At 34.5% G+C, this 15200-nt stretch overlaps 1 protein-coding gene across 1 annotated transcript; it reads left to right on the top strand.

Annotated features, from left to right (window-relative positions):
• Window positions 1–660: 660 nt before the first annotated feature.
• On the top strand, window positions 661–14338 carry LOC128994854 (beta-ureidopropionase-like). The gene is made up of 10 exons (XM_054419669.1): window positions 661–849; window positions 1488–1610; window positions 3540–3644; window positions 4456–4610; window positions 5016–5110; window positions 5747–5950; window positions 7164–7288; window positions 7975–8167; window positions 9748–9834; window positions 11121–14338. Exons 2-10 carry the CDS (start codon window positions 1522–1524, stop codon window positions 11199–11201), a joined length of 1134 nt encoding a protein of 377 aa, XP_054275644.1. The 5' UTR covers window positions 661–849; window positions 1488–1521; the 3' UTR covers window positions 11202–14338.
• Window positions 14339–15200: the final 862 nt, after the last annotated feature.

Consider the following 15200-nt stretch of genomic DNA (forward strand, 5'->3'; position numbering starts at 1 on the left):
GTAACTATACGGCGCTCCCAGCGCTAGAATATTGACATAGTCCATAACCAATATTTCGTAAATACACAAATACCATTAGCTGCTTCCAAACAAAAACAGCTGTTACAACACCACTTGCGACGTTGCCAGTTCAAAGGCCGCGGCCTGGAGTTAAAGGCGACCGTGCTACAGGCCACGGGGCCACGACCTAAAATCGGCAACGTCGCAAGTGGTGTTGTTTAGTGACAGACGTCCCATAAGATAACATGGCAGACAGATGACACCAGCTCATCAATTCACACTTTATTAATTTAAATTTATGAATATAAATTTATTATAATATTGAAAATAAAACATACATAACTGAAAACCGAAACAATATGAATTAAAAATCTATATCTGTACAGTTTTAAGATGATTCAATATTGTAATAGTCCAGTAACCAATCTTTCGTAAATACACAAATAATACCATTGCTTCCAAACAAAACAGCTGTTACAACCACACCACTTGCGACGTTGCCACTTCGAAGGCCGGGACCTGGCTGGAGTTAAAGGCGGCCGTGAACATAGTCAATGGTAATTACCCTCAAGATCTGAGGGTAATTTCTTGGAATTGGATTGGTAACACTGAACACTGAACATCTGTTCTTTCTTATCGTCTGTCGGTTTGTTTATTGTTGTCATTTCGTTCCGTTTATCATTATCGTATTTTCATTTTCAGAGTAGAGCTTATCAACTAACTTGAAGTTACTGTATTCACGTTAGGAAGGAAATCGAATTGATTCAGTTTCTTTATAAAAATTAATAGGGCTTTGGTGCTGGCAGTCAAAGCTAGAGGTTAGCCTGATTGAAACTACCAAAATCAAGGGTAAGTAACTTACCTAAGTTAGCCTAGATGAGATTTAAATGATAGCCACTTAACTTCAGGGTAGGCCACTTTTAAATTTCAACTAGCCTATAGGCTATATACAAATCAGTCCACAAAAAAGACACCACATAGGCTCATATTGGGTACCTTCAGTTTCTAAACTGGGCAATGCTAATATCAATTCAAAAATTAGATTCGATTGATTTTTTCATTATCAGTAAGTTTGGTTATTTAGGTGGAGGTTATAACAGTTCCATTTTATAATCGATAGAGTTAGAAAGTATAAGTTATTAATCAAATCAATATTAGTGTAGCCCAGTTAAAAAACTTTACCCATTACAACCTTAACAAAAGTTTGGGTATTTATGAACTTAAGCTAGGCCTAAAACTTACTCATGTGGTTTTAACAAACAATTTTTTATTTGGCTGCATTAGGCATTCATAAGCACTCTTTTCCGTTGGCACTTTTGGGACAAACGCTGTTTTCACCGCGTAATTAATGTTTTAAGGCTGCCTTTTTGCCTTATTTAGACATGTGAGGATGGCAGGTCAGGCTCTTGTGCATATTATTAGGTTTCTATGACTGTGATTAGATTTAGGTTTAAGTTACTAGCCCATGTAACTTAATTTGGTTTCAGGCACTTTTTCTGCAACTCAGGCGAACAAATTAAAATGACCAGTGAAGGGGAGAGTATCTACAACAAACAGTATCCAGAAAATGATGAGTTAAATAACACGGTTTTATTTGGGAAGAAACTCAGGTAGGGCCTACCCTAAGAGCATTAATTTTTTTGTGTCGGCCTAACTTAGGCTAGGTACTTAAGTTACTTTGTAAAATATGAATTAATTAGGCTAGTTAATTCTTCCCGGACTATAGGCAGATATATCCCCGCTAGCATTTTGTGCATAGCGGACTGTAGGCGTATATATCCGCGTATCTATTTTGGCTCTGGGAACGGTAGGCTAATATATCCCCCGATTATTACGACATCTATTGTTATAGTTGATTGTCTATAAGAACATTAATTTTCTTAAAAGATCTTTTTGTTCTATTAAATCTTTAACCGATGTAAGTTATAAAGAAATATTTAAAAACAAATGAAAAAAATTGGAAAAAATAAGAAAAGAAAAATAAATGTTTTAGACAAAAGTGCTGAAGTATTACTATTTGCTATACTATTTTAGCTGTTTAAATTTTTATCAGGTCATTTGCTAACTAATACACAATTTATTTCCCGATTTTGGTCCCTTGTTCTGGTGTTTATGCCCATGTTAATCCTTAGAAAGGGGAGGGGGGGGAGTGTCCCGGGTTTTCCCTAACCAAAGGTGGCAACCCTGGTCAGTTGGTAGCAAAAATGTTTTCAAAAAGTTACAGTTTTTGCTTTTAAAATAGATTGTAAATAACACATTGATTTGTTTATAGTCAGGACTCGAGAGTCATTGCTAACCGTCAGGATAGCAATCTTGAATTTACACACGTCTAAAACTTATATATTATTTTTTATATGTTCGAATTAGTTGGTGGTTTGTTTGGTTACTCATATTTAAAAATCTGTGATAAAATACCTAGGTACATAGTGATAGAATACAGCTTAAAATATTTACCACACATTTTCTTAGTAATTTTTCTGATATTTATTTTAGAATAACACAATCTATATTTTTTTGCAAATGAATTCATAATTTAGCATAATTAATTAGTAACTGGTTGGAGATAAAGTTTATGAGGTCTATACTCAAGTTTACTTTTATTATCAGCAGGTGTCGGGGGCTTTACACTAATCTTTATGTTTAATGGAAAGAGTCTGATAAGATAACTTGTAGGCCTAGATATATATATATATATATATTATGTACAGGTTAACACGTTCGCTACTGCAATAGTACGAAATTTTTCATTCACGTGGACCAGCGACGCACATATGCGTCGGCCGGGTTCCACCCATAGACTGCCGTCGCATATATGCGTCGGCTAGTCACATTAAAATAGACTGCCGTCGCATATTTGCGCCGGGGTTCTAATGTTATTAAAATGCTTATCTTTGTAACGGTCTATTTGAAGGCACTGAATTCCCTGCAGTGGTCTACAGAGATGTCTGACGCACAACTGCGTCGCTTGGTCTGTGGATATGATGATTGGTGACGTCATATGATAGTTGGAAAAACTGGTCTTTACTTTTCTGCATCACTGTTTGTATGTATGCAGTATGTATGCTGAATTATCCTATGTAGCTTTTATATTTGTTCAGTTATAAACTGTTCTTGATCAATCTGTTTTTATTTTACTTACTTTCACCTCAAAACACAAAAAATGAACTGTCGTATATATGCGACGTTTGGTCTATTTCAAGAAAACTATGATAATTTCACTATTGTCTTCGCTGTAGACCGGGCGTCGCAAATATGCGACATTACAAAAGGTTATTAATAATACAAAAAAACAAGAATACATTATTTACAAACACGATTGTAGCGTATTACAATGTAAATGATCACTGTTTACAGGTTTTCGCCCGTGGTCTGTGTGTACTGTTATCCAAGTGACAGCCGGTCTGTGTGTAAGATTCAAATGTATACCTCGGTCTGTGGCAATGACCGCGGCGTCGCATATATGCGACGCTCAGTAGCGAACGTGTTAATCTAAGGCTAAAATATATTTTAAATTATAATCTATATTATCTATTCCTCAGTTCAATAGATGTACCAGAACACCTGTTGGAATACGCAGAAAAACAGAACTTCCACATACAGGGATACAGTTTCGAAGCTAAAGAAGAACAACTAAGGCCCCCAAGGTAGTTGAGGTTTACTGCTTGGTTGTAGATTACAAAACATGTCTCCACATAAATAAAATATCCTATGCCTAGGTATGATTACCTACGTACAGGCCCACTTTTATAAACGGGCAGACTGGGCATATGCCCAGGGGCGTCGAAGGTTTGGGCGCCTCAACCACTGCCCGCACAAGGAAAAAATGGGGGCACTGCTTTTGGGTTTACCCAGGGCTCCACTGACCCTTAACGTGGCCCTGCCTACGTAACCTGTAAAACTTAAGCTCCAAACTATTATCAATACTAACCTTAGCTTTATGACCTCCTAATTAATTACAGTTTATTTAGCCATTGAAATCTTTTTAATTGAGAGTTTACACACATAATTGGTAGCAAGTTAAACCAGTTACGTTCATGTTAGCTATTACAAGTTTTAAAAATATATATTTAACTGTAAAACCAGTTCAAGGTAAATATTGCAAAATCTTTTTTTTCTTTAGGCCCATGTAAAATTTTGTGCTGAAATAAATAAGCCTACTCTGATTTGTAAGTTGAATATGTTCTAAAGATAATCTATCTTTTGAACATGCCTACTAATTTTGTTGCATTTCACTCTGTTCTTTCCAAAATTATGTTGGACGACTCAATGAAATCTGAGAGCTTCAAATGAAAATACTGAGGATATTTTTGTGTATCTATTCGTATAGCCATCTTTTAAATTGATATCTGGGACTATTAAATTGTAAATCTAGCTGGCCCTAGAAAACATATATACTTAGGCCATTGCCTACAGATTACAGTTCTGTTGTAATATACAATGGTATGTATTTTATAGGGTTGTTCGAGTTGGGGTTATCCAGAACTGTATTGTGGCTGACACGTCAGAGCCGGTCGCCACTCAAAGAGATGCGATACACAACCTCATTGCCAAAATAATCCACTCGGCTGCCGAGTGTAAGGTCAATGTCCTCTGTCTACAGGAAGCATGGAGTAAGTCTAGTGTAGTGGACCAAATTACCAATATAACACTTTCCAAGGATTGGGAAGTAACATCTTGTTTGTGTTATGTATTTGTTGTAGTAAATCTGTGTATTGCCACTATATAATGCAGTTACAGCCATAATTCATCAGCGCTCAGAAATCAAGCATTTGAAGCAAACCAGCATTGCTAAACTGAGTGTCTGCCGTATTAATTTTGAGCTCATCAATTGATGAGCTGAACAAATTATTCCACTGAATCTTTTTTGGTATGTGTCAAGTCACACCATTGGAATTTTAACACTTCACCATAAACAGTACTTGGTGATGACCAATAGGAGTGTTTGATAAAAGTAGTAGGTTGGTTATATTTCAAGCACCATAAAAAATTAATTTTGAAGCAACATCATTTTACAGCAATGCCATTTGCTTTCTGCACCAGAGAGAAACTTCCGTGGCTGGAATTTGCTGAATCAGCAGAACGAGGACCAACGACACGATTCCTTCAGAAAGTAAGCTTAGTATAAATAGTACTCTCTATCTTCACACTTTCACTAATACTTAGGATTGCACTGTATTTAAAATCAGCTTATAGTATTTAATTTCAATTTATTAGCAAATTTCCCTATAGTGAAGAAGTTTTTACTGTAGGTAGAACAACAAGACCTAGACCCGGGACCAATTTACTTTTTCATTTTTATGTCCCCATAAGTAAAAAAGCACTATTTGTGAATGTAATAACTCGAGTTATCTTTGTCCGATTTTATTTTGCATGAATGTGTAGGGCTGGAATAGCCTAATCTTGACTCTAATGATAACTTGTCATTCAATAAAAATTGAGGATTTTCTTTAGACGGTTTATATATTTCGTACTAGTGGCGAATAGTGAACATATTTTTGGGATGCGTCAAGATTAGCGTAAGGTTAGGATAAGTAGTTTTAAGTAGACACCTGTACCGTACTCTATCTCAGTTTGGCTGCTCATATTCAAAGGGTAATTTGTGCTGAATGCTACTTTTACATTATAGAGATCACAATTTTTTATTGTTTACATTGAGTCAAAAAAATATAGCTATTACGATACTAATTTTTTCTTCATATTCATTATTTCCCCCCTCCCTAAAAATTGGATCAAATTATGTTTTAAGTTTGCCAAAGAGTTCAATATGGTGATTGTGTCACCGATTCTGGAACGAGAAGAAAACACTGATTTGATCTGGAACACGGCAGTGATAATTGATAACCATGGAATCGTAAAGGGAAAACATCGCAAGAATCACATTCCCAGGGTTGGCGACTTCAATGAGTCTACATATTACATGGAAGGAAACACTGGCCATCCCGTCTTTAAGGTGAGTACTATAGGCTTTTCTGTAAAGGGCACTTGTCAAATTAATACATTAACAAGAGATTTAATTAGTATAAAAACTGTTAAATGCACCTAGCCTAATCAAAATGAAATATGAACAAGTCTAAAGAGCTGACCAGTAGCAAAATTCTGAGATAAAACATTTGATTACAGTGTCAATAAAAATTCAAAACTGTTTTTGTAAAACTTTTGCGAAACAGTATTATTTTATTTTACCTGCATTTCATCTTAAGTTAATTTTAGAATTATCTATCTATATAGGTACTTAATACAGTTCGGTAAGAGTCTCTCTAATATTCCTTTTTCACCGTCCTACTTAACGGATATTTACAATTGAGGTTTCATTTTAAAGCTTATTATCTAGCGCAGGGACGAATAGTAAGTAAAAAGGTAATTTTCTTTAGGGCTTCGTCTTCCCCAGCACAGAACACATGTTTTATATGTTTTATTTATTTCTATAGGATGCTTTTAAAAGTCCAGGTGCTGCTGACCTACGTATTATTACCTTATTACCTTCAGTCAAGTTTTTAATCACAGTCAATGAAAATCATCATACAGTTGTAAACAAGTGAAGAAATAGTTTATAAACGGTAAAACCACAACACTCGGATTTGAGAAGTAAATATTCGTTTGTTTTGATTAATTTAATTCACATGTTTCAGCTGATCAAATTAACGTAAATAAACATTTCAAGTTTAAATTACTTGCTAAATGATATAATAAATCTTTAACAAAAAAGGACTGAAAAATTAGTGATTTGTATCTTTTTTGCGTATAGTGGGCAAAAAAGCTTTAAAATGACACCTCATTTATGGAAATTGGCGATGAATTAAGGAAGTTATGGCGTACCAACAAAAAAAGTACTTAAGAAATTATGATATAGAGGCTATATAATATAGAATAATGCGTAATTAGCGCACGACCCCCTTGTCGTGATTAATTGTCTTTTCTGTAAAATCATAACTTTTTTTACAAATTATGTTTGGATATATCAATTAAATCCTTAGGATTGATTTAAAACAAAGTAATAAAGGTTTTAATACATTCTCACAGTTTATTATGTTACGCATGAAAATTGTTTTCAATTTGAAATTCAAAGATACAATCAAACTTGAGATTTTAGTCATCAGATATGATCATTAAGCCTACTGCATTAACGCACATTGTTGTAGTTTCTCTTAGTCTTGTGTTTGCAGACAGAGTTTGGTAATATTGCAGTGAACATCTGCTATGGCCGTCATCATCCTCTCAACTGGCTCATGTTTGGTCTGAACGGAGCTGAGATTGTGTTTAACCCATCTGCTACGGTTGGCAGGCTTAGGTAAGTCAAAAACATTCGCTATGTTTTAGGGATGAGAATTAAAATTGGCACAATACAAAAATCTTAATATCTTGTTTTCCTTGTTCAAGAGAGTAATTATACTATTTGTAAACTAATGTATAGTAGCATTACTCATTATTACTAAATTGTATATAATTATTGTTTTCATAATTTTAGAAAAATGTGATACAGGTACCATAATATCTCTGGTTTCCCAGAGACTAAAGTAATGAAAAAGTCTCTTCTATTGAAGACATTCATTTTACAATCATGGTTGCTCAGTGGAAGCATTTTGGTTTTTGCTTTAAACGAGGAGATTGAGGCCATTGGTTCTTCTATGTGTATTTTACTGTAATGGTCCTTCACTGCATTTAGATTACTGAACGGACCAATACCTCTATAGTGACGCCCACAAAAGTGATTTGACACCTAGTTAGATTGCACTCAAAATAATTAAAGTTAAACCTTGCATACTTCCAAAACTTTTCTTTTGCAATCTCAATTTCGTTTTAACATTCAAACAATAAATCCCTCACTGTATGATTCTAAATAAAAACATATTTCATTCTGCTTTTTGAATGGAAGGGGGAATTAAATATGAATATGACCCTTTCCCTAAAAATGCTACTGGAAGAGCCACTAAAAAGAGAGATTGCCAAATTGAAGGGTAACCTGAATGATTGCAGTGAGCCGTTGTGGAGTTTGGAAGCTCGGACAGCAGCCATTGCCAACAACTACTACACCTGCGCCATCAACAGAGTAGGTACAGAGACATTCCCTCACGAGTTCACCTCGGGAGACGGGAATCCTGCTCACAACAGCTTTGGTCACTTCTACGGCTCCAGCTACATCACTGCTCCTGACGGCTCTCGAACCCCGGTAGGCAGCTGTAGAAAATATCTTTCATTTGGTACCAAACGCGTGTAATACAGGCCAGTAGTATGGTCAGGCTAGCTGTCAGGTTTTGCAAAAGCTTTTTAATATATCAAATCAAATCAATTTATTGTTTTAGACATTTCACAATGCATTAACAATCGTCACAAAATACATAATGCTGTTATTAATACAGCAAATGAATACTTACATCTAATCAATCAATATAATAAGATCTAGTATACAAGATTATCTTGGTTTTAGTAATATGTGTATTGGATCTAAATGACAGTAAAAGCTCTGTGCAAGCAAGTAAAATAATCTGTGTCAAAAGGAGTCTTTTTAGGCCTTAGTATCTCAGTATCTTTAAAGTCGGTCTGAAGATGGCGACCATAGAGTGCCTAAATACCGCCAATTATATTATTATATAATACCGGCATATAATTTGTTGGAGACAGTAAATAAACTCATATTAAAAAGGAACGCTTTATCATGTTTAACATGTAAGAACATGGATAGCAAGCAGGGCGTAATTAATGGCATAAGATTGGTTTTAGCTCACTTGGGCAACAGCACTATCACAGCAAAATTTACTGACTCCGTTCAAACTATCGTCAAACTACGCAATATGACGTAGGCCTAGTCCTTTCAAAATGATTAAGAAGCAATTTCCCATAAAAGTTGTCTTTGCATAACTATAAATTAGGCAAAGGGATAGACACAATCAAAGGAAGGATTGTATGTGCCAGACTCTGATTTTTCAAATGGTCAGTTGTAAACAGCATTTTCAAGGGTTTAATCTCTCGGTGACAACTATGTCTGGATAAAACAAACCTACTAACAGATGACCATATCATCACTCCAAACATAGTGTGCAAAGGAGTCATGTTAACCTGTAAATACCTTACCTTATATTTTGAAAAGAAATAAGTAATCTGAAAATGTAAACACGGTATTCTTTACTTCATCTTATACCCAAAACAAAGGCGCACAAACTACATGGTACTAGCTGTGTGTACTATTAAGTGGGATGTGAGGAGAATACAGTGTCAATGATTCAAATGGGTCGGCTAGTAAATATATTATGATGTTTGGGAGAAGGGGGGGTTAAGCAATTTCTGAACCAGGGCGCTCCTAAGCTGGATACGCCACTGTCAGTTTGTGTCTGAATAGTGAATTTATTTTGTATGTTTCTGTATTGTCATTGAAAGAATTTGTGAATTGGAGTGACTTAATCTATATATTTTAATGTGCCTATACTATTCTATACCTGGCTTGTAAACTATTTGACTTGTTTATAACTAAAAATGTTCAACAATACGGTAATATTTTGGGTGTTTGACTGCAGATCCTTTTTCTGCTAAAGCTCAAAGTATCAATTTGTCCAAAATTTTATCTCATGTATTTTCTTAATAGATGGGTCCAACCATGAAATTGAACGAACTGTGGTGTATAATGGACTCACAATTTTAATCATCAGCTTTATGCTTGTCATAAGGCCTAAAAGTAAATTAAAATCAGTCTTAACATTTAAAATATTCACTATTCTATGTAGTCTATATAATCTCACTTCCTTTGTTTTATAGTCCTTGAGTAGGACAACAAGTGGACTTCTCTTCGCAGATTTGGATCTAAATATGTGTAGACAAGTAAAGGATTCTTGGGGCTTCAGGGTAAGTTTAGTTTGAATTGTATCATTATTCATAATAAACTTATCTGCAAGACTACTAGGGACGTAAACATTGCTGAATGTTGTAGATAAGAAATCTTTAATAAATCATGATCTATATTAAATTATTAGGGCTGTCTTTTCAACGATTTTCATTCAATCACACTGTTTTTGTATTATACAGCACATCTTTCCATAGGTTTTTGAGACTATGTGGATCATAATTGAAGCACCAATTTGATAATAAAAAAGATGATTGACTTAGCCTACAGTAAGTTAACAGTTTGGGTTTTTAGTGTAGCATCAAGATCTAAAAGTTATGGTTAGCTGAAAAGATGTTACTTAATACCTTAATTGTTTTACATTAGTTATTATCTTCAACTTGTATATCAATACGTAAAGGAGTTTTTTGCCCTAAAATTCTGAATCGACCACGAGTCAGTTTGGCAGGGCCGGCTAGAGGGTGGGGTAGAGCCCCGGTCAAATGTAAAATCTTTTCTGTACTGTACGTAAATGTAATCTGCTAAAGTAAAAAAAAAAAATAGTATGGTTTTCCAGTTCACTAAGTAATTTTTGACTTACCGGTAATTGTTTAGTTAAATTCTTGACTTGAATAAAGTTGCAACTCTGAGAGCACGAGAATTAATCAAACTACCAAGCATTGTTATGTTATGTTGCTCTCAAGATCAAAAAGATGTGTATTGTTATTTGTATTAAAAAAACGGGATGGAGGCGGCTAGACACTAAATCAGGAAAATAGGGGGCCCGGGAACGCTCAGCCCAGGGGCCCGGGAACGCTCAGCCCAGGGGCCTGTGACGGCTTTCGCCGGCCCTGCAGTTTTGCAACATTCTTCTGTTGAAGTGAAGATAATTTTGAGAGGAGCGGAATGTCAAAACCATAATTTTAATTTTTGAATTAACGCTTTTGTAAATTTAACTAAACATTTTTAAAATTCCAGCTGACGCTGAGATTTTAAGTTTTGTTTCAGTGTATTATGTGTATGATAATGTTTTTGACTGTAGCTCGTAAAAAATTGCTTGTTTAGTATGTTAACCAGTACAGTTTTAATGACTACCTAATCCCCTTTTGTAGGACTGGTCCACAGGTAGTCACAATTATTTTATGATATTCTTGTCCTCAAATAATGATTGCAAATGCTAAAGATATTTTTTAAACCCTACAAACTAAACATAGACTTTATTGTTCATGTACAACAGCAAATACTTTATTTATGATTTGCATATGATTTTTTTTGTATATTATGAGATGACTGAATATGCTGTCCCCAGATGACAATGCGACTGGACATGTATGCTGAAGAACTGGCAAAAGCAGCAACCTCTGACTACAAACCTCAGATCATAGAGTGAACATCGTAAAGGTTTGGCTGTTTACAAGGGTTTGTTATAATCAATGTCTAACAAATAATTAACAGTTATAAAGTAAATGGGTGAAAGGTAGATCTACAAACCGAATATGATTAGGATGATCAAATCAAAATGTACTAATGGTACTACCTATAACAATATCATTCATCTAAAGATGAACCGTCTGGATGTGGTTTAGTTTACTATTGTATCTTTAACAAATTTGTATGGTCGCCATTTTAGAATAAAGTATTAAAGTACAATTAGAACTACACAGTATCAAGTCCTTTAAATGGTCCAAAGGTGTAAATTACTGTGATAACTGTTTGTTGACATTTGAAACCACTCCTTGTAACCACAGGAGGGTTTTGTACTGAAAACATATTTTTTCCTTAATGTATTAATGTTGATTTTACACATGAAAATATTTAAAAATTGTATGTTTCATAATCTTCTTTTACTATAGTCCGTTAACAAAATTTAGATGGTTTGTGGGGAAGGTCCTCCACCACTTTTTTCTGCATAATGTATGTTGCAGATTGACATTTTGACAAATCTCAGCTGTTGAGCTATGTTTTAATGGCAGGAACAAGACAAGGAGGGGATAGATTTCTTTCCCTAAAACCGCCTTTTGTGAAAGATCCATAGTTGCACTGTTTGTTCTTGGATGGTTATGTTTAATTTAAAACATGTGATACAAGGTTTAGGTTGTACAAATTAACTAGTCAACAAGTGTAAATAAACATGTAACAATCCTATTTGTAAATAGTACAAATCAATGCCTACATTCTAACTAGCATTTAAAAGCCTACATACAAGGGCTATCCAGAAAATAGGTTACATTTTGGAATTAAGGATAAAAAACGTCTTGGAAAAATATATTACTATTCACAAATGAAAGCCACACTTAATACTACTTTTCAACATAATAACCTTTCAAATTAAGGCGCTTGTCGTAACGTCGAAGGAGCTTAGAAATTCCTTTGTCGTAGAATTTGGCCATCTGCGTCTCCAACCACTTGGTTACCTCTTCTTGTAGCTGTGCTTCGTTATCAAAACACTGCATAGCCAGCCACTTCTTCACTGCTAGGAATAAGTGAAAGTCGCTCGGTGCCAGGTCGGGACTGCACGGCGGATGAGGAAACAGCTCCCACTTAAAAGATTCAAGAACTTCGCGAGTGACATTCGTTGTCGTGAATCAACAAGATCTTTTGAGCTTAACTTTCCCCAGTGCTTGTTTTGTATCGCTCTTTAAGGTTTTGCAGAGATTGGCATTACCTTTGAAAGTTTATTGTAGTGCCTCATTCCAGGAAGTCCACAAAATTTACCCAAAAAGCAGTTGCCATCACCTTCCTTGCCGACATTATTTTTGTTTGCATTAATTTCTTGGGTTGGGGGGAAATTTGTGTGCCCCTACTGCATTGACTGCAGTTCTATCTCGCAGATCACATGTTTGACCCATGTTTTGTCCCCAGTAATGATGCGATCGAGTAGTGAGTCACCTTCTTTATCGTAAGCATCCAGAATTGTTAGTGCTGCAGCCATTTGCTGCTTTTTGTGACTCTGTCAAGATTTTCGGTACCCATCTTGCACAAAACTTGTGGTAACCAAGCTTTTCAGTTATCATCTCGTGCAACAAACCTCGTGAAATTTGTGGAAACCCCATAGAGAGTTCCGTTATTGTGAATTTTGTGGACTTTGGCATAGACTTTTTCGACAGTTCAGCAGTCACTATGCATGGGTCTTCCTTATCGCTCTTTCTCGTGAACGTTAGTTCGGGCATTTTAAAATTATATGAGTGGCCCACTGACGCACTCCACCTTCAGTATTATGTTTTCTCTATAAACTTCACAAAGTGGCCGATGGATTTCTATCGGTTGCAGTTTTCACGCACTAAACAATTTGGGGCATTTTCAATTAACACATACATTTTTAAATGTCACAGTAACTCAAATAAGTACAACAGAAACCTCTCACAAACACGACTAGATGCCGAATGAGCTGCGTAACGCCCCACTCATTGCGGATACAGACAAAAACGCAATCTACTTTCTGGGTAGCCATTGTACATTGGCAAACTTTATTGCATGTTGTAATTGTATAAACAATAAGATGGTCATTGCAAGGATTGTGCATTTTGATAATGTTACCAAAATTTAAGTTAAAGCTTAGAGGAATGTTAATAAAGAACTATTTCAGAGTGGTGAGAAAGTGACATAGGACATGTTCTTGTGTTGCACAAATATGCAAGTTTTGTGCCGATAAATTATTATTATTGTCATTAGTGATGTGTCAAAACCAAATTTAAAATCTCAAAACCATGAAAGCTTAGGAAAAGTTTCGGTTTCGAGATTCGATCACCAAGTTTCAATATTCAAAAGTTTCGAAATTGAAGATTTTGGCAATTTTATTTTTGAAACTGCTGACATTTTTTTGTGACATTGTTATTGTTTTCGATGTTTCCAAACAAGCTGGTCGCAACAGAGCAAACATCACCATTAACAATAATGAAACAAGTAAATTTTATTCTGAACTTCAAAAGGTATCTTAAATACTATAACTGGTACAATTCAGTTTCACATCAATATTTACTAAACATTAAGAAATATTGACCACTAAATAAATGTTCTAACTAATCATATATTATCATATATTAATATACATGTTTATGTTGGTGTTAGAAGTTTAATTAATTTTTTTTGTTGGTTGTTTATGAAAAGTTATGTTGTATTGGGTTTTGTTTTAAGATTATCAGTCACATTCACATATTTATGTTATGTCATGGTCAGGAGTCGACCTCTTTCAGTTTTGATTGCATACTTAACATTTTATGATTATGTGTATTTTTTTGTAACCTTGACCTTTGTAACCAGCTAAGTAAAAAAGTTTTGCGTCTAGGTTTTGAGATTAGAAATTTCTAGTTTTGACCATCACTAATTGTCATACCAAAAAATGCAATGCTATGGATAAACATATTTTGTAAAGTTGTTTAGTCTTACTTAGGATATGAGTGTTGGGTACTAATTGTAAGAGAAAGGTTATTTGAATTAGATTATAGCTGAAAAATATATTTTTATGATATAACATATTTTATATATAACATATAATGAATTATATCTTACATCATATCCAGAACTATTAAAGAGAACTATATTATTATGAATGCTGTTGTTTATTACCCCTTGTTACTTCTTTTGGTTTTTTGAAATATACATAAATATTCCTTCAAGTTTTAAAACTTTTAAATAATAACCATTGGTAATGTGTCAGAACCAAATCTCATGCAAATATTTGATCTGCTGGAATCCAGAGTTAAACCCCATATTTTGGCACCTACCATTTGGCTTCTCCAATGCAATCCTTCAAGACAACAAATGGAATAAAGTGTGAATAGTAGACGTGTTACAGGTTATTATCCTGAAAATTTGGAATTTTAATTTGTTATTTAGAGTGAGCTTTTCGAGTCAGAAATCTGGCAATTCTGGGGAGATGGCCACAACTTTGCCAAATGTTACAAAACATCTGTGAGGTAAATAAACTATCATGACAGTGACATAGCTACAGAGAAACAAAAACAAAATATTGTAAATTGTATTACAATGAGCCATGTATGGCCCGCTCTGCAGTTCTACATCATATATCAGCTTTTGTGCTCTTGACGTTAGCTACTGCACATCTAATTTGTTAAGGCTTCTTTCTAATCAGTTAGCCAAACATATTAACATTAATGTTCAGTCTTTTTTAGTGACTGGCTAGTTATATTGATTTTTCAATCAAATGCAATGTGAACTACCTTCTTATCTATTAAATTGGGTATGCTTACAAAAAAATCTTCTAACGGTTCAAATAGAAAAAAAAAAAAAAAACATGTCTCTTACAGCTTTCCAGACCTACACAACTTGTAACACAAAAACTACTAGTCTATTGAATTGTTAATTTTTGTTATATAATTTTAACAGCTTGTAGAATATACATTTTATTTGAATATTATTCGTAAGTTTT

Source organism: Macrosteles quadrilineatus, unplaced genomic scaffold, assembly GCF_028750875.1.
Source record: "Macrosteles quadrilineatus isolate MER2022 unplaced genomic scaffold, UCM_ALF_1.0 Scaffold_5__1_contigs__length_97177068, whole genome shotgun sequence".
Taxonomy (NCBI): Eukaryota; Metazoa; Arthropoda; class Insecta; order Hemiptera; family Cicadellidae; genus Macrosteles; species Macrosteles quadrilineatus.